This window comes from Conger conger, chromosome 8 (assembly GCF_963514075.1).
Source record: "Conger conger chromosome 8, fConCon1.1, whole genome shotgun sequence".
Lineage (NCBI taxonomy): Eukaryota > Metazoa > Chordata > Actinopteri > Anguilliformes > Congridae > Conger > Conger conger.
Window position 1 is genome coordinate 30,863,732 of NC_083767.1, and position 26,236 is coordinate 30,889,967.

The 26,236-nt window shown below is 40.1% G+C and overlaps 1 protein-coding gene across 1 annotated transcript; it reads right to left on the reverse strand.

Moving 5' to 3' along the window:
* Window positions 1-1,140: 1,140 nt before the first annotated feature.
* On the reverse strand, window positions 1,141-26,226 carry LOC133135246 (zinc finger and SCAN domain-containing protein 21-like). The gene is made up of 3 exons (XM_061252117.1): window positions 25,799-26,226; window positions 18,123-18,219; window positions 1,141-2,605 (listed from the first exon to the last, which is right to left on the reverse strand). Exons 1-3 carry the CDS (start codon window positions 26,021-26,023, stop codon window positions 1,848-1,850), a joined length of 1,080 nt encoding a protein of 359 aa, XP_061108101.1. The 5' UTR covers window positions 26,024-26,226; the 3' UTR covers window positions 1,141-1,847.
* Window positions 26,227-26,236: the final 10 nt, after the last annotated feature.

Below are 26,236 nucleotides of genomic sequence, written 5' to 3' on the forward strand. Positions count from 1 at the left end.
GTAGCATTTTCAATACTCACACTGAGACTATTACCCGTCCGCTTGATGCTTTACAACAAAAAAATTATTTTGCGATGCGTAGATCACTTCCTTTGGAGGACTTCCAAGGAATCTCACACCTCTCAAGCCTAGAGTGAATATTTCTGAGGAATACTGTGAAAACACCTTTGGCTCCAATACAGAGGGCATTTTCATTGACGTGACCTCATTGTCAGTGAGCATCAAAATATATTCTCAAAATATTTTATCATTATTCAGTATGCCTATAAATAAGGAGCAAGCCTGCTTTTTAATAATAAATAGCATGTGAAATTGGGGAATGTGTTTGACTTCAGTGTATCAGTGCACCTGAATCAGTATATTAGTATACAAGATGTTATTATTGTGATTATTGTACTTATTTTTTAACCATTTGCATGTCAAATACACATGATAGCTTGTGTAAGTAAGACAGCGTTGGGGTTGCTGGAAGGTATTTCTTCACTTTGAAGGAGGTAGGTTATAGGCTTCAAGTCTTTATGCTAAGCTAACACGTTATGCCAACATGGAAACCGAGCCAGTGAGTGGACAAAAATGAAAATAAAATTGACCATCTCGTCTATCCATCCATCCATCCATTATCTGAACCCGCTTATCCTGAACAGGGTCGCAGGGGGGCTGGAGCCTATCCCAGCATACATTGGGCGAAAGGCAGGAATACACCCTGGACAGGTCGCCAGTCCATCGCAGGGCACACACACCATTCACTCACACACTCATACCTACGGGCAATTTAGACTCTCCAATCAGCCTAACATGCATGTCTTTGGACTGTGGGAGGAAACCGGAGTACCCGGAGGAAACCCACGCCGACACGGGGAGAACATGCAAACTCCGCAGAGAGAGGCCCCGGCCGACGGGGATTCGAACCCAGGACCTCCTTGCTGTGAGGCGGCAGTGCTACCCACTGCACCATCCATGCCGCCCCCATCTCGTCTAAGTCGGAAAAATTATAATATTTTCCCCCAAATTATTTGTGTATTCCTAGGGGTTAAAAACAACATTGGAGTGTGATAATGTATAAGCATTGAAAAGAGACCATCTCTCACCAATGGAAAGCACACACCAGAGTCATGTAAGAGTTTCAACACAGTTCCCATCTTAAGAATTTGACAATGTTTATTAAAAGTATCCAAGCAGTAACAAAGAGACAGGGGCACAATCTAGCAAAGCCATCACAGACAACTGTCTCGGAGTCAATAGAGAACATCTGATCAGCCAAAATACGGTTCTGATTCCTTTGTCTTCCAAACTGCGGGAAACAGAAGTGTATTCAGAACTGCACATTTATAGCCATCTGACTTCCTTGATTAAGGAAGGCTCCACTTCGTCTCCACTAACTGCCGGTCAGTGAGGTAGACACCTAACTATTTGATCTTCTATGTTTTTGTAACAGTACAGAATCAACTATGAGCGGATGAGTTCAGGGGATGATATGTGACTATTGGTGTGAGAGACTATTTGTGTATCGGAGACAGGGTGGGCCTAGGTGAGCTATCTTTCTTTGTCAGTATGCTGCAGGACGAGACTCTGTGGAGCCCCTAACATCTTACAGTCAAATAAAGCATGCAACCACTCTGACAATGTTGAATCCCCAAGATCCTGACACTGGAAATGTAAATATCACCTGTAACTGAATTTGTAACTGTACCTGTTGCTATGACATACTGGTATTATACAGAAAGAACAGGACCATACATAATGCATAAAGTAATGAAAATGAAATGCATCCCATTGAATATTCTCACAGATGTAAAAGGTGCCCTTCGGGGGAGGGGTTGGGCTTTGGGTGTTGGGGAGGGTGCGTTTCAGAAACATCCCGGATTACCACAACTGAGCAGCTCCGTTTTGGTGTGAAGCTTCTGGTGTCGTTTCAGATGGCAGCGGCGGGAGAAGTATTTCCCGCAGTGCGTGCAGCGGAACGGTTTCCGTCCTGTGTGGATGCGCTCGTGTTTGTTCCTGCTGCTGCCGTCTGAGAATCTCTTACCACAATAGATGCAGCTGTAGGGCTTCTCGCCTGTGTGTATGCGCAGGTGACGTTTCAGGTAGCTGAGGTATGCAAAGTGCTTCCCGCAGTAAATGCAGGTAACCTGAGTCTGTCCTGGTCCAACCATAGCTCTGCCCGAGGTCTCTGCAGCTCTGGTCTGAGCAAAACCTGCACTTGAGAAAGCAAAGCTTCGGAGGAACACGCCCCCCTCCTCTGTGACCTTGTGTAGACTCTCCCCACAGGAGAGTGCTGGCCTGCCCATTTCCCCATCCCTATTCTCCGTGACGACCCCCTCACCTATTACACCCTCAGGTCCCGAGGCATTTGGTTGCCACACACCCCCTTCAGTGCCTGACTCTCTGGGCGGCTGGAAGATGGAATGGTCTACAACAATCTCTGCCTTTACCCCACTTCCTATGCTGCCTGGCTCCTCCCATCCATTGGAGTGGGGCCTATGTTGCACGGCAAACTCCTCTTCCTTTCCAGGGGGCACAGCCTCTCCCCAGTCCTCCTCATAGGACTCCTGCTCACTAGGACCCCTCCCCCAACAGTCAAGAGGGGCAGGGGGCTCCACAGCACCTGTAAGGGAGAGAAAATATACCATACTCCATAAACAATATACCATATAGCATATACCATAAACAATGTCCCATGTAGCATACCATAAACAATATACCATAAAGCACACAGCATAAAAACATGGCATACACCCCATACAATAAACAATATACCATGCAGCACATACCATTAACAATATACCATGTAATGCACCTCATCCAACAAACAACATAGCACATAGTATTAACAATATGCTATACACCACAACACATGGATGCTAATGAATAAATGATGATTGATTATTTGCCCATAGAAATTTGATAGATCAAATAAAATGAGCAAATTTAATAATTTGGGGTATATCAATGGTCTCATGTCTAGGTGAAATTCTGCTATGGAGTGGGTGAAGACAATGAAGCAAACTGATCTGACACCTCATTTTGTCCCTCAGAAGTTCCCAAGAAAGTAAACCCACAGCCAAAAACGAACACTATCACTGTTTTCTGGTCGCTCAAGCTATGTTTTAAACAGCTGGGTAGGTGGTATCTCAAGCTGCTTATAGCTGGATTTTAAACCAAGGACAGCTAATGTCAGATAAGTTAACAAACATTTGTTTACTTCAACGTGAAGTTAAAGTTGGCACGTACCAAAGTTGTAAACAGAGAAGTTGTTCACAGACAGAGCATTTTTAAATGAAAGATGGCCTGGCTAACTTATTGCTGGTGCTACCTTGGCTGCATGGAGATAGCAAAGTATGCCTCTGAATTACACACAAGCTTACCTGCATATTGTAGTACATTAGATTACGTTATTTGGCAGATGCCAGAGTGATGTACAGCTGATTAGACTAGGCAGGAGACTATTCTCCCCCTTGGAGCAATGCAGGGTTAAGGGCCTTGCTCAAGGGCCCAATGGCTGTGCGGATCTTATTGTAGCAACACCAGGCAAAACTTTTATGTAACATGGCAGTGTCAATGGCATGTTGTATTTCCAAAATATATTGCATTAAACAGATATATTGACCATGATAACACTAGATATATAGCTACATTATTCATTTTAAATGTGGCCCACATGCTGCGTAAGGAATGTAGGAGCGTTTATAGACCTTGAATGATGGCAACGTTTTGGCTAATGATACAATTGTATTCATGACCTAGATCGGGTAGTTCAGCATGATTGCTAGCTTAGCTATATGTACATCCTGTCATTATCAGTTTCCCTTAGGCTCCACACGATACTATTATCCAGCTATTTGACACTTTAGGCATTTGGATGAAATCAGTTAAGTAGTATTTATTCATGCACTTTCTGTGTCCATTCATGAGCATCCCTTGTTTTGACATGGGTAATGTAGGCCACTGTGTGGGCTCAATGCTTTTATACTTTAAATCCGAGTTCCTCTACATTTAATGATGTGAAACAACATGGCCTTATTGCCTACTGTAACAGACTGCTTTACTACACTTATAATTCTTTAGCCTACTTTTGGCTATGCATTAACATTGTAAAAATAAAAGTAAAAATTATAATTAAAAAAAGTTAACATTTTCCATTCATCTTTTTATGCCTTGCAATCACAGAATTTGAACAAGCTTTTCATTTTTCTGATTTAGATAATTAGAAAATTAGTAGACATCAACTACGCTACAAGAGCTGAGTCTTATGCTGATTAGCAAGTCTAGAGTTTACATAAGATGACAAACACCCCCACTGCCGTTACAATAGTAAAGAGGTGTTGATAGCGGGGGGGGGGGGGATGAGTGGGAATGTGTGACTCGCTATTCAGTAGCAAACACACTAAGTTTGAATGCAAGCCGTAACATTCAATATACAGTACCATGTAAATATGTAATAACAATATGGATAATGATTGTTGAAACTGGACAGTTGAAACCTAGCGGAAACCAATGCGGTGCAATTTGGTTTTATTATACAGAATACGTAGATGACCAGATTTAACAAATATGAGCTCTGTTGTTGCAGAGGTATTCAACAGCTAAGCAGGATTACCTCCTAACACATTCATGTTTGGTTTTAGCAAAAAGAGACTAAAACCATGAATCTTTTCATAATAATATAATGTTGCTTAACACATAAAGGACTATGACACCCCACTCCCCCCTTAACTCAGCATCACCCAATCAGGACAAGCGTCCATCGGTAGCCTGGCTTTAAAGTTTTGCCCCATATCAGGAAACTGCTACACTGATGGCAATTTTAAAAAGGCCTACACACAATTTAAGCATTTAATTAAAATGATCTCAACTGGAAATAGCGTGACAGTGCTCCTTTAAATTAGAGTTCCTTTTAAGGACTATTAGACGATTTCTGGTTACGTTCATTTATTACGTCACCTTATGGAAGCAAACTAGCTAGCTAACGTTAAGGTAATTGATAATCATTAACTAGCTAGTTTGCTTGCATAAGGATGTTAGTTATGCTTTCATCTTTACTTTGCTAGCTAGCTAGCAAAAAATATTGGATAAGTCAGTGTCCTTACCTTAGCCATTGATAATTGCTGAGTTAGCTAGCTTGTGAAAATTCAGTCTCCCAAGATGAGCGTAGAATGATGTGTGGAAAGTGGGGGCATGGTCTGTCAATCATAGCTAATTGACAGTTCGCATTACCATGCCCAGACAGTTTGGATGAACTTTTATAGTGGGAAATTTTGGCTTACAAAATAAGTATCTGTGTTTTAATAAAGTATTTCCATTCTTGTAGATATTTACATTTCAAAGTAAAATACTTTTCACTCCACTACTTTCTGCAGCATGTGTCGTCACTAGTTACTCTTAAGTGTGGAAAAAATGCATCGTCTGAAATGTTGCAAAGAAATCCCAAAGAATAATGATGCACTTTTAAACTGAATCTTTAAATAAATTTTAAAAAGCCAACTCAGTCCTTCAACACCCCCACCACCACATAATAGGTGTTGATAGGAAGTGGGAATGTGTCTGACCCCCTACTCAGTTGCAACCTGAACAATAGAGACAAATAAAGGTTTAGCTAAAGACGCATGATTGAACATGTAGATAAAAGGAACCTGTAGCTGCCCAAATTGCACTCCAGACAAGCGATCACTGAAACTCTGTCTACTACTGCTTATTATCCAAGTGAAGAATACATATCTAGTTATAAAATAATAGCAGTTTGTTATCGGTAGCAACAAGCAAATTAGCTATTAGTTAGCTTGCCAAATACATAAATATCCATGATTGTGCAACTATGCTTGCAACACTCGCTACTATGTTCGTATTGCGTCAGGTGGATATTTGTAAATTCATCAAGCTAACTATGGCTAATTAGATTGTTGCTGCCGATAGTAAACCGGTATTGGTTTTTAACTATATGTAGTCTTTGCTTGGATAATAATCAATAATATACAGACTTCCAGTGATTGTTGTTTGGAGTGCAATTTAGGCAGCGACGTGCGAACAATCAGAATAAGCCCTGCACCAATTGGCTGTGGCAATTAGAACCAATTGTCAACAAATTGTACAGTAGTACAATGTTTTGGTACAGTGTTTGGTACAGTGTGATGGTCTGTCAACTTTATATTTTGAAACCCGAATTTAAGGACTATAAACACAGGCAGAGGGTGAGTTAACATGTCAGTGTAGGGACTACAACTTCCACATTCCCACAGGAGAATTCTGCGACGTCCACCACGAATGACGTCTAACTTGGTTCAGCCAATCCCGTAATGGCGGGAGCAATAAACGGTCCCGTATAAGAGCAAGACACGTTCTTGGGATCTCTCTTCTGCTTCTTCTGTTCTTCTGCTTCTTCTCTTCGACGCACCCCTTTTGGCCAGTCGCTTCAGCTCATCTGCTCCGAGACTCGGACAGAGGCTGAATGCTGCACAGCGCACTACCAGGCCTACGGACACACCCAGTTACCTCGCGGTAACTACGTGGCCTATAGTGAGTGGAAATTGTTGTACGCGGAACGCTACATCAGTTTACCCCAATAAAGCCCAACAACGAAACAGCAACGAACTTTTACACCTGGAAAAGGACCAGCGGATCAGACGACAACGCGCTGCTAAGACGGGAACACCCCAGCCTGCGCATCTCTCCCGGACACCATTCACAGCACCATCGCCGCTTCTACAAGGACAGCATGTCTTTTGGATCCAGCAATGCGTATGGACTCAGTAAGAAAACAAACATTCAGGCATAGCCAGTGTTTAGTTTAGTCTTAACTGTTTTTGTGAATCTGTGTTTCAATATTTACCATCCAACCATTGTAATGTGTTTGGTTAGCTACATATATATGTACGTGAATTGATTCGCCGTCTTTTGCGCATATATAGAGTAAAACTACGCAAGTAGTCCCTTCTCACAGCTAACTCTAACTCATTACCACACCCAGAACTCTAGCGACACGCGCGCTTGCGCGCGCCACACACACGCACACACACATACCAAACTAAATTTCCTTACTAACTTCCCGTTAGTTTATCTGTTATGCGTTTGTATGTTTGTTTAATAAATATATTTTATTAAACCCCGGTGTCCGTTTTGGAATCGCATAGACATGAGAGCCGAGTTAAAGCAGTCTTTCGAAGAACTTCCAACCTTCAGGTTTTTCAGGTATGTTTAATCATTAGTATTGGTTATTTTAATTATTAATTAAAATACTAAATTTGTGGTTAGATATTCCTGATAATAGTAATTTTATGAGACTGATTACTTTTTGCAGTTATACTGCTACACAACGTTTAACTGGCGCCCCGGTTTCGTAGAGAGTAAAATCCCTGCGTTATTTGGCGGCCCGTGCGAGGACCCTACATAATTTGGAGTCCCGTGCGAGGACCCCTACATCAGTGAGCCTTTTTCAATGATAAAAAGGGATTTACAATGGTCTTGTAACAATGTTTTAACACAGAGATCTTACCTATTGTACGTTTAAGTCTTTGATTAGCCTGTCAGTGAGGTTACCTTAACAGCAGAAAGCGCGGTATCCCCACTGAATTGTAATACAAAACAATTATCTGAGGTAGAATATCCATTCACTTCATCCATATTTCAGTGAATAGGAGCCATAACACTAAACCTGCTCACACATTTTCAGTATTTTCATATTTTTAAGGTTGACAGAATGCATTCCCAATTTCTTTCTAGCACAAAAACCTCCCCAACGCTTACTGCAATATGCAGATAAGCTTGAGTATAACTCAAAGAGAAACTTTGCCATCTTGATGCAGCAAATTCATTTCTCATGTAAATCAGCTACCAACTCCATTGCTCTATCTACAATGCCACAACTAGAGAGCTGGTACTGGTCATGAGTTAGCCAACCCTCTTTGCGAAAGTCATATGAAACTTTGTTTGTTTGCTATATTTTACAGTGTAAATGTGTAGTGCAGAGTGGAGCTGGTCCAGACTGCAATTTAAAATCCGTAATACAATGTATTCGGAAATAGTAGTGTTATAGAAACGTGGATGTTGTTCACGTTAATTCATCAGTACAAACGTTAACTTAACTTTCAGTAAACAAATATTTGGTAAACATACAAGTTAGCTAGCCGACGTTAGCTGTTGATATTTGCTTCTAAACCCGGACAGGGATGTAACAGTACAAACAATATATAATAAAGTTCATAAACTTCATGTAGGGAGGGCAAAATAGAGCTTTAGAATGTAGTGAGTGCATATGAACAATAAATGTCTCACAGAGAACGTAGTTTATCCACTTTTTTACTTCACAGTAGGGGTGATAAAACTTACAAGTAAGTAAGCCAGTGTGTTATGAGGCATATGAGGTTAGTATGATGCAGCTAGCATAAGTCAATAGCACTAAGCCATACAATTAGCTTTTTAACAGTACTTGCTCAGTAGAACAAAAAACAAAAGCATTCGATTATGGTCAACGGCACTGAAAATCACCATCCATGAACAGCAAAGGTTCCACAATAGGATTGATGTGAATATTTAGCCTAAAAGTTATATACGAGATGCCAGTGCTGAAGAGGTCAAGTGCCGCAGTGGAAGATATACACTGTACCCCTCACATTTGCCACCTGGTGGTAGTTGTATGAAAAGCAAACCACTATGGATTATGGGCAATCTTGCTACAAATAACTTCTGAGTGTTTTAACTTAGCATGTAAAAATAAAAAGTGAGGAGGGAATGATCAAACTTGTACTACCTTTTCTCCATTTACCATTGCGTTTCAATCAATACATTTATTCCTAAACTAAAAATAAATTGTCCATAGCTACATTACTTTGGCAAGCCATGGCATAAGTGGGATAATACCCTTTCACTCAGTGTTGAGCAGTTATTTCCCCATAACTGATTTGTTCACAGGGTATTATCTCTTACTTAAAGTAAATGCCATGTAAGATCTAAGTCTCGTTAACATACCCATGTACAGCTTATTAGATTGTAATGGGGTTGGAATAATGGAATTGTACACAACATTTCTCAGTTTTAAACCAAATACTTACTGTGATATGTATCTCAATTAATAAAATGCAATCTAATATACATGTTATCTTATCCAGTAACAGGTTGTATTAGATTGTAATGTGGTTAGTTATAGAATTGGACATGATATTTATTAGTTTTAAACCAAATACAGACTGTGATATGTATTTTTATATCTCAATTAATAAAATGTAATCTAATACAACCTGGTCCAAGATAAGATATTAGATTGTGCATATTTTTTAATAAATAAATGTTGATAAAAGTACAGCAATTCTGTAATTTGTTATGATTACATTTTATGTTATTAGGTGAAACAAGATCAATATATAGGCATTATATTGACTTAATATAACTTGGAATTTAGCATCGACCACTAATTAATAGAATGAAAATAAGGCCTTTCCTAATGATCATGTTTCTTCTAGGCAGGTTTGTGAGCAATTGCACTCCAGTGGGGCATGTTCTCACTGCTCTTTCTGCATTTTCAGCTGGTTGGCTACTACTACTGGTGACCAAACTGCCAAAGTTTAGCTAAATGTATGCATGTTTTTCAAACACAACTGGTTTCAGTGTATCCGAGAGTGACAAGAAAACGAAAGTCGCAAGAAATATGGAAACAATCCTGAAATATGACATGTACTTGCCAGTTGCTTTTTAGACATTTCAAGTAATGGACATTTTTGGCTTGAAATAAGTTAGAAAAGTTAGTTCTATGTCATCTACACTCTTCGTTTTGTGACAAAACCAAGAATAAAAAGACTGACACAACATGTTCATATCACTTGGGAATAGATACTAATTAGTGGGCTAAGTGCTTTTTCTTTTCTTTTTAATATCTCTTCTACCTTTTGAATTATTTAACTTTAAATTCAGATTTCCTGCTATTGAAAAGAAAGGTGGAATGTTCAGTTGCTAGAGTGGTGACAGTAAAAATTATATATTTTTTAAACTGCCACTACTCTCTCAATTTTTACACTAGTTTCACATATTATAGATCGAAATGTTCAACGTTTCATACGATTTCTCACATTCATAACTTTTGGCTATGAGTATTTGTTTAAAAACCGTTTTCTTCCGGGCCGCGGTGGCGCAACAGGCTAAGATGCAGCAGACTTGCGGTTGCACAACGGGGACCGGGGTTCGATTCTCAGTCCAGCCAAAAGCCAAGTTTGGCCGGCTCACATGGAGCAGCATTATTGGCTTGCTGCTCCAGGGAGAGGGACTTGGCAGGGTTAGTAGATCGCCGCACAAAAAGCACCTTGGGCGCCTCAGAATTACGGTTACCAGCATGTGGCGATACGGCTTGAAGAAGGCGTGTCGCTCTCGTAGGGCCGCCGAGGGAAGGGGTGTGGGCGGTGTATCTAATACTAGCTCTAATTGAATTAGACGGGGTACAATTGGCTACCAAATTGGGAGAAGAAATTTAAAAAATAAATAAATAAAAAACATTTTTCTTCCAACTATAATCACACTAACTGACCTTTCTGCAATTCAGCAAATCCACAGTCTTTATGCAAATTGGATGTGTGCCTGATGGAACCCTGTGATGGGGTGAAAGTGTCCAAAAGTTACTGCAGAAATCTAAGGAAACGTGTGGGAGAACCAAACTCCCTGTGGAATTCTACAATTCAGCACGCATTTCTTAAAAACTTAAAACATAAAAAAAAAAAACTTTTTATGTCACTATAGTTCTTTATCATACTATAGAGATCTATTATTGTGATACTAATCAGTAGGTGATTATTTCACAAGATATAGGTATTAATTACGGTTAAGAAAGTAATTTTGAATACTGTCTTTGCTACATCTCATTTACGTATTATTTTTATGTCTAGCTACCACAGATGTAAAGAGGCGGGGAAGGTTAGGGAACCAAATACATCACTGAAAAAGTTTTTTATAAAAAGAATTTTGTAAAATATGCTCATTTCTCTGTTGTTAATCAAGTAGCCAAATACACAAATCGAATTGCTTTGGTGGAGGAAAGCTCCCCTCCCACACCAGGCATGTCCATCACAAATGGCTACCACCATCGGCAGCAGTGGCACCACTACCTGCTGCACCTTAGTGCATGGAGCCCACCTGAACTCTGTAAAGAGGACTCCAAGCTGCTCAGGATGAAGGCCAGTCAAGGCAGCATAAAAGCAGCCTGTTCTCACAGTATGGAGAAATGCTCCTTCAAGTGGCGTGTGTGTCTAATGTTGTGTGTCTTTCTTTTCCTCCCGCCACAGAGTCTGCTTGAAATGGAGAGGGGACCTCCAGATGGCCAGCACCCTGAGATTTTGCCACTTTTTATGTTTGGTTCCTTTTTGCCTTATTGGTTGTTACTTTGTGTTTGGTAGACCATTTTTTTTTTTTCTGTCCAGTGGGCTAGGAATTTTAGTTCTTGCGAATAATAAAATCGCCACAAGGCTCGCTCTCATCTCATACGCACACACAGGCAAGGGGCGGTGCAATAGCAATCTTTTACATTTATTATGAGTCAAAAATATTTTGCCTTCATTCTGAAACTGTGGTGTGACAAATTAAATTAATGGGAAACACTGGAAACTGTTCTTAAATGTTTTTTTAATTCATTTGAACTTCTTAAAAAGGCACACCTGGGGGCTGCCTGACAGCACACCAGTTGGGAAAAGCTGTTCTAAGGGCCACATCTGCCAAGTTCAAAAAATAAAATTGATAGCACATAACTTGGGAAAATATTGGACATACAGTACTTGGGTGCAAAAGAAAACAAGATTTATTGGTCTGAATGCAGCAAACTCAGAGCAAGGTCTGATCATGCAGTCTGTGAATACAGCTGCTGTAGCTTCGTGCTCTACTTCTGTAGCGTCTTTCCAAGTGTGTTGTGGCGATTACGGTTCAGTGCCATTGTGGTTACAAATGAGAGAAATCCACTTGTATTTAGAATGTGTTTGGACAACAGGCAGAATTCTGTGGAGGTGGCACAAAATTCAACGAAGGCCATCAATTTCCACAAGGAAAGATCCCCACCTTTCAACAATCTCTGAAATGAACACATAACACCGTGGTATGAGGCAGTTTATAGTACAGTAGTCTATTGTAAATCTGACTAATCTAATTCTTCAGTCAGATTCACAGTTCTGGCACATATAAATTGCCTGACCTTGGGGACAAGCATAAATATTATATCAGCTTTGCGGAAGTGAGATGCTGCACGGGAGCGTTCAAAAGAATTCGGTGTTGCACAAGGCCTGCTCTCATCTCATACACACGTACAGGCTAGGGGTGGTGCAATAGCAACCTTTAATATTTACATATAAAGAAAAAATATTTTGCCTTTATTCTGAAACTGGTGTGACAAATGAAATAGCAGTGTTTGCATTAATTAATGGGAAACACTGGAAATTGTTCTTTAATTATGATTCTTTGTTTTTTAAAAAAGGCGCACCTAGGGGTCGCCTGACAGCACACCAGTTGGGAACAGCTTTTCTAAGGCCCACTTCAGACAAGTTATACATCTTATTACAGCTAAAGGCCTGTCTTGTGCAGTTCACAGATATGTCTGCTGCTCTAAAGTATCTGTACATATAATAATCCATTTTCAATAACATTAGTACCATTATAAGAAACCTAGTAGCAGTATCACAAAGATTTTTGAGCTCTACGCGTTTTGAAGTTCTATGCAACAATTAGTAGTGGTACAAAGTGGTCACATGACAACTTGCTCCAAACAGACATGTGTGCTAATTTGTGCTATATGTAACGCAGGTTAATTACTGGTCTAATTAGCGGATTAGTGGTCAAACCATTTTAATTTAGTCTTTGCCACTAACTATAACTTTAAAGACTTTCAAAATCTGTAAATGCAACTGTTCACTAACAACAGGTTTGGTGGTTTAATGTTGGAATTTGCCTAATCAGGTGGGATAATGATTTAATTGAGTACACCATATAGCGTCCAGGTTAAGCAGCTGCAGGTATACCATTTCCTTTGGCATCGGGAAACAGACGCCACTCTGAGCTGCTGAGAAATTCAGACAGATGTTTAAAAAGACCAAACAAACCACAACTTGCCACTCCTTACTTACTTGCATTGTGATTGTTCACCTTCATTCACCTCGTATATATCGGTTTGTACCATTTTGAACAACCGACTTGGTGAGTGAGAACTTTTAGTACCATATTAAAATTAAGTCATTGGCTATTAACTTCAGTTACCTGTGGTAGCACTTCTTACTGTTGGACCATTTGTCTGTATACGTGAACTAGATCTCATGCATTTTGGCTGCTTGTCGGTTAGCAAGAGTATGAGCTTCAGTCTTAAGACTGAAATCTTGCTCCCATATTTGTGCTCCCGGTTGTATTCAATGCCACAGGTTTCCGTTTCCACCTCCAGAATTTGTGTTACCTGCTTATGCCACTGTACAGCAGTGCGTGCGCAACTGCAGCACATGGATTTGGTGAGCTTTCCACCAATTTAACTGTTTACATAGTGGTATAAGTGAATGGTAATCCATTAAATGGTGCTGTACATGTTGGTAATCTGGAATTCCCTTTTTTAAATTGAATTGAATTGGATTTTTCTTAATGCAGTGGGATCAATTGGTGAGCCCCCCCAAGACCCTGGACCTATTTATTTTGAGGGTTCTCTTTTTAACTCCTAAACTGGACGAATTACTACTATTATTATTATTATTTTGAGCATATACAGTCCCATCCAAGTACTGGAACAGCAAGGCCAATTCATTTGTTTTTGCAATACACTGAATGCATTTGGGGGTGAGAAAAGATGAACACGAAACAAGAGTTCAGAATTGTAGCTTTTATTTCCTGGTAACCTAGATGTGTTAAACTACTTAGAACATCGCACCTTTGGTATCAGACCACCACATTTCTAAGTGAGCAAAAGTACTGGAACAGAGAGTATTTAAGTAAACTAAAGTAAATAATATTTAATAGTTGGTAGCATATCCCTTGCTTGTAACAACTGCATCAAGCCTATGATCCTCTGATATCACCAATCATTCTTCTTTTGTGATGCTTTTCCAGCCTTTTACTGCAGCCTCTTTCACTTTACTCTCTTCACGCCTTTCCATCCCTTTGGTAGAGGTTAATCTTAGTCTCATCAGTCTATAAAGCCTTGTTCCAGAACATTTGTGGCTCATCTCTGTACTTCTTTGCAAATTGTAATCTCCCCTTCCATTTCTTACAACTGATCAGTAGTTTGCATTGTGGTACAGCCTCTATATTGCTGCTCTACGGTTAATTGAGATACCTTCACCCCTGCCCTGTGGAGACTGTTTGTGATGTCACTGACTGATGTTATGGGGTTTTTCTTCACAGTTCTCACAATGTTTCTGTAATCAACGCATTGTTTTCCTTGGACCTGTTCAGTATCTGTTGCTCAGTACGCAAGCGGTTTCTTTCTTTTTCAGGAAAAAAAGCTGAAATTCAGATCTATCATCTCACTTAATTGTCTTCAGTGTATAGCAAAAACAAAGTAATTGACCTTGCTGTTCCAATACTTTAGGAAGGGACAGTATGAAAATATGTACTATCCACGGTCCTCATGCTATTAGACTGGAACCTCAACCAGTTTATAGACAATATTTACGTGATTTATATTCTATTATATATTAGGGGTGCAATGAATAATCGGCGTAGTCAACGAAAATCGGTGAATTAGTTGCCAATAAATTTAATTATAGATTACTTGGTGACATCATCACATGTTTTTTTGCACTGACTCAGAATGCTGTGACTTGCAGGCATTACCGATTATTGGAGTGAAGTGAACAATAGTGTGATGGCAACACCTTCATGACCAGAAACACCCTGAAGTGGTACATTTCCTTAGAACTAGAGTGGTTTATACCGCTTATACCATGGCTACTCACCAAATAAATAATTCTGCACTTATTCCTATTTCATTATTTTGAGAAAAGAGCATTACAGTTATATATATGCGCACATCCACAGAATATAACTAGACCCATGCTAACTAAATGGAATTTAGCTAATAGCAATTAGCAATGTGTTTAGCGATCACTATGTGCACAGACTGTATAATTAAAATACATACTGTGTATAACCATTAAAATAATGTGGTTGTTGCCCATTAGTTTGAAAGAAATGTAGCTATGTAACTATACATATCCACTCACACTGCCACAACTTGACCCCGTCAGTAACTAGAGTTTAGCTGTTAACCATGCAGTGTCCATCTTAGTTAAAGTTAATTTACCTAATGTTAACATCAATGTTAATGGGGCAGCCTGTAGCATAGTGGTTAAGGTAAATGACTGGGACACACAAAGTTGGTGGTTCTAATCCCGGTGTAGCCACAATAAGATCCGCAAGGCCCTTAATCCTGCATTGCTCCAGGGGAAGATTGTCTTCTGCTTAGTCTAATCAACTGTGCGTCACTCTGGACAAGAGCATCTGCCAAATGCCAATAATGTAATGTTAGCGACACTGTCCATCGTCTTTAACGTAGCTTATGTATTTGGAAACTATGACTAGACAACATTGTAGGCTATTCATTTAAATGGTAAATGGTTAGTATTTATATAGCGCCTTTATCCAAAGTGCTGTACAATTGATGCTTCTCATTCACCGATTCATACACACACTCACACACCAACCGATTGGCTGCCATGCAAGGCACCAATGAGCTCGTCAGGAGCATTCAGGGACACTTCGACACATTACATTATTGGCATTTGGCAGAGCGACGTACAACAAAGGCATACCCATAACCAGGGATAAGTTCGCTGAAAGACCCTAGAGGGAAGTACAATTTCAACTGCTACCTGTACAACAAAGATAAGGACGAGGGCCATTTCTTTTTCTTTTTTTTTTTTTGGAACAAAGAAACACACCCAGGGCAGTATTGAACCGGCAACCCTCCAACTGTCTGACGACTGCTCTTACCGCCTGAGTCTTGTAACAATGTTTTAACACAATCTTACGTATTGTACCTTTAAGTAAAACGATAGCAATCGTCTAAACACAATTAAAGCGTGACTCAGATTCAGCCAGCATATTGCACAGCACATCACTTGTATGATTACTAAGAACATGAAGCCTCTTAATTTTGTTAAGCTAAATAAAGGCTTTCTTGATCCCATATAACAGCAAATATACCAGAATATGCCAGCAACCGAGTTCATTACAGTGCAGGTTGAGAAGATGAATGAAGATACTTTTTCCACTGATGGCTGACCTCCCGGCGGTGTAGGCTACATGACTGTAACATGTTGATGGATGGTAAATTGCTGAATATCTTGGTATTGATGTTTAGAGTTGCCACTTTTATGTAACCACTCCATGTCAGTTTCATGCCTTCAAAATATTACTGGTGATAGTATACTGTTAAAGACATATGTAGTCTTTTGGACAACCATAAATTGATTATGTAATTTTTTCCCTTCAGTGTATAGCAAAAACAAAGGAATTTACCTTGCTGTTGCAATACTTTTGGAGGGATTGTATATTAGCGTGATAGCAAGAGCAAAGTATGGAGGAGAGAAGGAACTGCCCAATATCCAAAGCATACCATCTCATACCATACCATGGGAAACACAGGGGTGGGGGTGTTCTGGCCTGGGCATGTATGGCTGCCAAAGGTACTGGCTCACTTATCTTCATTGATGATATTACTGCTGATGGTAGTACCAAAATGAAGTCTGAAGAGTATAGACCAATCCAATCTGCTCAAATTCAAGCGAATGCCTCAAAATCATGGGCCGGTGGTTAATTCTACAGCAAGACAATGATCCCAAACACACAAACAAACATAAAGCATCAAAGTGGCCAAATCAATCACCCGATCTGAACCCAATTGAGCATGCCTTTCACATACTGAAGAGAACTTAAGGGGACTAGCCGCTCAAACAAGCATGAGATAAAGATGGCTGCAATATAGGCCTGGCAGAGCATCACCAGAGAAGACACCCATCAATTGGTGACGTCCATGAATCACAGAACAACAGTCATTGAATGTCATTTACATAACATTGCTGTATCTCAAACGTTATGGTGACATGAAATGAGGGGGGTTGGCGGGGTGGTTATGTATAATATAAACACTGCTGCAATTTCTACATGATGAAACCAAAATGCGTAAACATGCCTGACAATGTGCACTTTAAACACATGACTTCTACAGATGTCCAATTGTGGAGCACAGAGGCAAATAAATAAATGATTTGTCTTTGTCCCAAACACTGTGAATTGTATTGTTTTGGCTGTGGTCCAGCCAATTGGAGTGCGCTCGTATCGCCTTTTAGAGGAGTTTCACCACATCATGTAATTCTATTGGAGGGAAAACGGGTCAATCATCATGCCAAGAACAAGCACAAGAGCACGCATGATTAGAAGACATTAGTGAAGCATGGTCATTCTCATTGAAAAATATAGGTCTAGTGAAGAAAAAATGTTTGCTTCACAAGTGGGGGTGCTGCTTTGATTTGACTTTGAACACTGAACTACAGATGTAGTATCAAAATACACTTTATTCGCTCCTCTACTCAGTACAAAAAATATAATTTTTAATTGGTACCTAACTTTATTACATAAAATGTGAAGTGCCTTTTTTTTTTTTTTTTTTTTACTTTGGAAAGTAAAAAAAAAAAATACAACCTTGAATATATATGTTACTGGGAGGAAATAAAAGCAAAAAATAACTATTCAGAAAATGTATATCTGCTATCCTGTATTACAATGATGTTCTCATATGAAAATTCAAATATAAATTATATTGGCTGAAAATAGAATTTTAGAAATAAGTATACATCATTCAAATAAAGGTTTTTTCATTTTTCTCTAAACTGTAAGCCCCAATTTGTCACTGACCCATATACTCCCAATGCATATCAGTTAGGGCTTTCTCACGTTTTAGCAGAGTTAGAGTACTGTACATTACATTACATTATACAGTCAATGTAGAAACCTGGTTTTAGTGTGAGATTTAATGGATCAAACTGCTTTGTGTTGTTTCCAAAGAAAATGTACACCCCGGAGTAATTACAAAAGCAACCAAGAGCTGTAAGATGTTAGCTGCACACAGTTTTCACTTTAAAGATAAAACACTTTCAACCCAGTACATTTTTTTTTTTTTACCCCCCTCTTACTCTTTCCTTTGGTTTCCCATCCGCCACACTTTCCGTTGCCACCTTCCAGTCTCTCCTCCTTGATAAATATGATGTCAGTCTCCTCCGTAGCTGCAAACTAACACAGAAATGGGGTGGACTGCTGAATCCTGCATGATAATAGACCCATCATCATCATAATCATCGCTACTGGTCATAGCACTACAGGCATTAACTATAACCACCTGTAAACATGAAATGGAATTAAGCAGTGGTATATTCTGATGGATGGGCAGTATTTATGAAACATGCATTGGAAATACAAAACAGTATTTTGTCATTTGTACTTTATGGTATAGGAAAAAAATCCCCATGTAATTTGTATCATAATACTTTAGAGCTCTGTATTTTTGTTCAAAATACTGAAATAAATTTTCCCACCACCCCCCAAACTCTAACAGTCATTAGCTCTCTTTCCACTGCGGGCCAAACCTAGTGCTTGAACCAAATTCCAGGGTTCCTGGGCCCTTTCCATTGTGCTGGGCTAGGTATAAATAGGTCTTATCCAGAAACTGATGCCCCATTACAAGCGCTCACCAAAAGCCAGGGGCCAGGACTGTCATTACATGCAACAATGAAGCAGTGCTTCCACATTTTTAATGGTCAAACAACTCATCAGCTGTTAGTTTTTTATTTTTTTAACCCCTTTTAACACTTTTAACCCTTATCTAGCCACCTACATCAGCTAGTTGCAAAGCACAAGACATAACTAGCTAGGTAGCTAAACTAGCAAACATTTTAAAGAAGTTAGCTATTCTCAATTTAACCTTAGAGAAAAAATACCCAACTGGCTAGCTAGGTAACGTTACAATGAGGACAAATGTTTTAGTGGAGAGACGTTTCCTTTTAGTCAAGTTGTTTTGCGTTATGTTTTGTGTATTGGCATAGACTAACCTGAGGAACCAACACTACACCTGTCACTAAATGTTTCAATGACACTAATTTGCTTGGTTTGCTTCAATACTTGTGTCAGCACCAATGTGTAGTGACTAAATTTGCCATCCAGAACTAAGCCAGAAAATAATTTTAACAAGTTTGCTAATGTCATTCGCTACATCAAAGAGAACATGCCTAACTAGCTAACGTTAGATAACTACAACCAGGATACCCGGAATGGTCTCTCAGTTTTTTGGACACATATTTTGATTTATGTTGTTCAGAGTGCTGTTCTGTTCAGTTGATATGTTTGGTAGGTATAACTTTGTGTATAAATACCTAAAATATACGTTTTTACACACTCTGCACACGCAGTCATTTTCCCTGTCTCTTGTAAGCAAGCAGTTGGGTAAAGCGCAAATCTGGTGGTTCTCCCTTTATCTAATTTCTTGCAAAACAATGCATTGCTGTAGGTGTTCACACTGGACACATGTCCCTTATTACTCTTTGGTCATACAAACTACCATATATGATGGTTTCAGAATAGATCAAATACCCTGCCCTGCAAATTCATGGAAACAGTAGAGTCAAATCTGTTATTTTTGCTATGTACTTAAGACATTTGCATTTGAGATCAAAATACGAACGTCAGACAAAAGTACAGAGAATCCGGTTTTATTAAATGGTATTTACACCTAGGTGTGTTAAACTACTTGGAACATAGCACCTTTGGAATTAGACCACCTAATTTTTACATGAGCAGAAGTATTGGAACAGAGAGTATAAATAAATGAAAGTAAATAACACTTAAACCTACCAATTTGGTAGCATATTCCTTGCTTGCAATAACTGCATCAAGCCTGCGACACACTGACATCACCAAACGGTTGCATTCTTTTTCTGTGATGCTTTTCCAGGCTTTTACTGTAGCCTCTTTCAGTTGTTGTTTGTTTTTGGGGGGGGGGGGGGGGGGGGTTCCCTTCAATCTCCTCTACAGGAGGTGAAATGCATGCACATTTGGGTTAAGGTCTGGTGACTTGGCCAGTCTAAAACCTCCCGCCATTTCTTCCTAAAGAGGTCCTTTATGGTGTAGGCAGTATGTCTTGGGTGATTGTCTTGCTGCATGATGAAGTTCCTCCCAATTAGTTTTGACACATTTCTCCGTAAGCTGGCAGACAGAATGTTTTGTAGACTTCTGAATTAATCTTAGTTAATTAATGAGTTAATAAGATTCGTCAATAAAGATTAGTGAGCCCACTCCAGAAGCAGCCATGCAAGCCCAAGCCATGACACTTCCTCCACTGTGCTTCACAGATGAGCTCATATGTTTTGGATCATGAGCAGATCCCTACTCACTACTTTTTGCTTTTGTCCCAGAGACAGCTCTCTGGTCCTCTTATTGGTTTACCTTTTCTAACACAAATGCAGTCTTCACAGGCAAAACCCAAGGCTAAAACCAAGAGTAGACATTCAGAACTATTTATTATTTAATCAATCAATCTAATAGGACACATCTGTGCAACAAGAAACACCTGCCAGCCACAAGTTCCAATACTTTTCTCACCTAAAAATTGGGTGGTCTGATACAAAAGATGAGATGTTCTAAGTTGTTTAACAAATCTCGATAAAAATACCAGAAAATAAAATATGAAATTTGGATCTGTCATCTCATGCACATCTTTTTAACCTGAAACTCAATTGTCTTCAGTGTACAGTAAAAACAAAGGAATTGACCTTGCTGTTCCAATACTTTTGGAGGGGACTGTATGTTTTACCTCTTTATATTGAGTCCCCCATTTTTAGCTGTAAAAAGGTAAGTTACTGGATGAACTTAAAAGTAACTCAAAAGTAATAAAGTCTAATACGTAGCCTTTAGCATTTAGCATAGTCAAGTAGCATAGCCCTCAAATGCAATGACTGCAACAAGTCTATAACCCATTGACATCACCAAACATTTGCCATCTTCTTTGAAAATGCCTTTACTGCAATCCCCTTGAGTTTTGGGAGCTTTCGGTCTTAGACTCCCCTTCAGCAAGTTACATCATGAATAAAGACAAGCCTATTCCAGAAGCAGCCATACAGTACATGCCCAAGCCATGGCACACACTACCTATTCCATATTTCATAGATGAATGGGATGCTTTTAGACCATGGGCCGTTCCTTCTTTTGCCCACACCTTTGTAATTTTGGTAAAGGTGTATTTTGGTCTTTTCTGTCCATAATAACTTTGTTCCAGACATTCTGACTTGGCTCATATTTTTTGGCTAATTCTGATCTAGCCATTTGATTCGTCCTGCTGATGAGAGGCGTGCACCTCTGATCTGAGTCTTTTTTACATTGTGGTTTTTTGAGCCCTGCACTGTGCAGACTGCTGGTGATATCCCCAACTGTTGTTTTGGGGGTTTTCTTTACAGCTCTTAGGACTCATCTGTCAGGACTTGTGGTTGTCTTCCTTGGTCAACTTGTACAACAGTATGGGGAAAACATTTTTTTGATTCTAGAAAACATCAGCGACAAATGTGTTTGCAGCATGTAACTTTGGCAGGGATTGAGATGAATTTGCCCATTAAGTCAAATACAAAACTGGTTGAAAGGGCAAGCATTGCTGGGATAAATGTCCTGTTCTACTGATTATGTTATGTTATGGAACGTAAATTCACAATGTTCCTTTCACCTGAAGTTAACGTCTGTTCAATGGCAGTTTTTCTCCTGAGGAATGTGGTTTATGATTATGGTTGCTTATTGACTACCTCAGGCACTAAAACACTTTGACTAATGTGAATTGAACCAATAATTGTAGAGAACTACACACGTGCACAACGTCCCTGTTTTCAGAAGTCTGCGTTAGCTCACAATGGTCCGAACACCGCCGTATAACGGTGAAGACACTGAACGTGGCTTCAGCAGGTGGTGGCACTGCTTCCATTCATTTTCAATGGGAGACGGGCGGCACAGCTCAAGCTCGGAAAAGTTCATCTCTAAGCCCCTAGCGCACCACCCTGCCTCGCAGCAACCAATCAGATTTCAGTTCCGACGTAAACATTGTCCCGCTTTTCACATTTTAGTTCCCCATTCATTAGTTACGTGAATACAATAGCCTGAATTGCTACCTGTTTCTGTGGAACTCTGATTAAAGCCTATTATTTATTACATCTTGGTTATTACATTTTGGCAAGTGGTTCCGATCGGTTCTCCTAACACAGGGGTCGGCAACCCTGGTCCTGGAGAGCCGCAGGGTGTGCTGGCTTTCGTTGTTACTTGGCATTAATTGATCAATGAAAGCCATTGATTACAGTTAACTCACCTCACCTGGTTTCTTGGGTCTGAATCGGTTGCTTATTTTAAGGTGGAGACGAAAGCCAGCACACCCTGCGGCTCTCCAGGACCAGGGTTGCCGACCCCTGCCCTAAGAGAACGATCTGGCCATTATGGAACCAGCAGACCCACGACAGGCTTCCAAGGCCCTCCGGTACCAGGGCGTTCGGCTGGGACAGCAAGACATGGAGCTACAGTCACTTCAACAGTCTATTCATAGTATTTCGATGACGTCACTTGAATAGCTGGGCGACATATTGTACGGATAGACTAACCACTCACTAACACAAAACCGCCAGCCACTATGCGGAGTAGAATTAGAAACATATAAAATGATGGATTTTTCTGTTCACCTTTTTCTTCAAAAATGGTCGCAACGTGTCATTTATCTTTGTCATAACAAATCTGATGGTGACAAGAGTAGGCAGTTGGGTTTTTATAGAATCCCAGTGGTGAGAGAGAACGAGGGAGAGGAGACAAGGAGTTTCCAAGCCAGGAGGAGCTTTTGGCTAGCCAGGAGGAACTTTTGGCTAGCCAGAATAAACTGTAAAGATTTCCTGCCTTCACAAAGCAGCAGAGTTCTGTTCACTTCATTCAAGGTAGAATCTAGCCAGATCCAATGTATTAATGCCAGTGTTGACAACTAACTTTAACGTATCATATTAGCCTCGTTACTTAACGTTAGTTGGCGGTTAACTTTAGCTAGCGTTTACTCATTTACGTTAACGTTAGCAGAGAGAGAGAGACCCTTATCTTAAATAAGCACACTGCTACTGTACTCTGCTAGTAATCTTGACTTGTCTGTCATTTAGCTAAACAGCTCTGTGGCTGTAATAAATGTGTTGTAAGATTAATCAGCTGTCATTTATTTTATCTTCCCTTTATTTCCAGGCAAAGCAGAGTGGAAATTGTCAAGTTCTGTTATGTCCATGTTGTATTCTAAATCCATTGATAAGACCAGTTTTTTTAATCTTCCCCGTGATAGTTTATCTAAAGTGTCTTTATGTTGGTATTGGTTGATTCTGGTTGTCATTCGTGATATTTTGTAGCAGGGTTAGCTTGGCTAGTTCGTTAACGTGAGTAAGCCCAGTAAAGTGTAGTGATAGTGAAGCCTTGTTGCAGGTTAGCCCGTTTGTGCACTGTGCATCCGTACAATATGGTCACGGTTCATTTTGAGTGACGTAATGGAATACTACGAATAGATGAAACTAGCGTGATGACACAGCAAATAACTTGGTTCTGGGTGGATAAGGCTAAGGAATGTGAATAGCCGACAGTGTTTTCCCTGTCATTTAATCAAGGTACAAACATGTAAAGTCAATGTGGGAATATAAAAATAATTTATGAAAACTGAACTGATCTTTTAATTTATTTTATTTATATGATTTACGGTATACGATGCGGTCTAGCTAGCTAATGTAATGTTAACGTTAGCTGTCAGCACCCCCTAACCATGTAGCTATGTAACGTTAGCTGGCCAACATCATTAACATGAATAACCAGTGCAAACTAGCTAGCATTATTTGAAACCCTATTACTGTTAAGTTGCCACCAAAACAACAGGCTAAGTCGGATTTAACGTTCCATCCCAGTGTTTCTCTATATGGCTGCCGATGAGCATCTGGTGTGTATTGGCTAAAGTTAGCTGCCAACAACGTTTGTGAAGGACATGAGCAAAACCAAAAGTTCTGGTTTGTTTTATGCATTTCCCCACGTTCCTGACAGTTTGAAACTTAAGTTGGCCGTCTCTGTCAGCTGTCATTGATTCTGCCAAGCACCTGTCAAAACTGTGACCAGCCTGTAAACGGACTGTAATATCTGGGTTATCCTCACTTTTAAGAATCGGGAAAATCCCAATTAACTGTGTGCATTTGGCACTACAGTCCAACACGATTTCAACATTGTTAACTAATTAGCCAACTGTTTCTACCGAGCTCGGGTTCAGTCGATTTTGAAGTAACTTTGCTTTGTTCCATGGCTGTGTGGCAACCCGGAAGTAAATTTTGCGACCTTTATTTACAGACATTCCATGTCACTATAGACCAGACCGGTAACACGTCACCGCCATAGCCACGCCCCTAGCCATATCTTTTGACAACAAAAGCCAATGTTTTTTAAACTATATATTTCTATATATATATTTCTATACCAAGTTCACAGTTTTACGATGAGTAGTTCTTGAGAACGAGAGCTTTGTTTGACACTTGCGCCAGTCTCCAACTGCACCTGCGCCAAGTCCACGTTACGAAATCACTTCAGCACTTTCTCACCGGAACGATCGATAGACAGACAGACAGCCAGCAGTGGATGGATAAATAAATTAGATAGATCGATATAGGATAGATAGAGTCAAGTAATGTTAGATAGGTAATTACTGTTATTGAACATCTATCCATCAATACAAATTAGTAACAAGACACGGAGCTAGCTAGCTAGTTAAGGTTACTTGACACTGGTGCTGAGTATCTATCTATCCATCTATCTATACATTACTGTGTGTATGTCTGTCGGTCTGTCTATCGATCGATCCGGTGAGAATGTATGGAAGTGATTTAACGTTACGTTATTGTACCGCCGGACTTGGCGCAGGCGCAGATGGAGATGGAGACTGGCACAAGTGTCAAACAGTACACTACATGAATGGCATTTGGCAGACGCTCTTATCCAGAGCGACGTACAGTTGATTAGACTAAGCAGGAGACAATCCTCCCCTGGAGCAATGCTGGGTTACGGGCCTTGCTCAAGGGCCCAACGGCTGTGCGGATCTTATTGTGGCTACACCGGGATTAGGACCACCGACCTTGCGTGTCCCAGTAATTTACCTTAACCACTACGCTACAGGCCGCCCTGCAGACAAAAACAAACAAAGCTCTCGTTCTCAAAAACTACTCATCTTAAAAATGTCAACTTGTTATGGAAATGCTGAAAATACTTTCAGCTTGTCGGGCATATAATTAAAAAAACATCGGATTTTGTTGTCAAAAGATATAGCTAATTTAGGTATAATATCCCATTCCCGCAATGTTATACTTACCCCCGAGAAGGGGCGTGTACGTCAAAGTAGTTCAAAGTACCCGGATTCGCCTGTCTGGTTCGCGGATGCGACTCGTAGCAAGTTTTTATAAAAACGGAAGGAATTAGACTTTATACATACACACAAACCAAAGCTGATCTGAAAGTAATTTTGTAGTTATTCGTCATGAAATGTGCACTGTTCGGAACATGGTGAGCTATGTTTGTGTTCGGATCACGGTGAGTTTACGTTAAGGCATTTAACTGACGTCGCTCTGTGCATAAGGAGCGTCAAAAGGAGCAACTCCAACGCAGTTATTCAGTGTTTTATTGCTATGACATTAAACGGCGTAACCAGGGGACCGCTCTGATGCATTAAATAGGCTATACTGCGCACTTTTAAAAGCCAAAAGTAATGAGAAATTTCGCTAAAGATTTATTTTCTTCAATGCACCTCTACTTCCTGCCCACATCCTCGCGTCGCCCGCAGCTCCAGCTCGCGCTCCAGCAGCAGCACTTTCCGCCTAAGAGCCTCGTTCTCCTTAAGTCTCCTGGACATCTCCAGCCGCCAGACTGCCGAGCCGTCGTCGATAAGCTTGCTGATCTCTGCTACGGCCGATTTCGCCAACATGTCCATGATGGAGGCCAGCTGTGACCGTAAGCTCAAAGAGACCAGCATCTTGCCACTTTACTGTACGCACTGTAGTACACGACGGATACGATTTCTTCGTAAAACCTCAAACGACAACAACACAAAGTTGCAAGAGGGTAGCTACTAGCTAGATAGTTAGGCTAGTCATTTAGCTTGATGCTTCACACGCAGTTCTGTGCTCACAGTTACTGTTTTCCAAGATTCGTTTCTTCCTCTGAGATACCGTCTGTAATTTAAGAC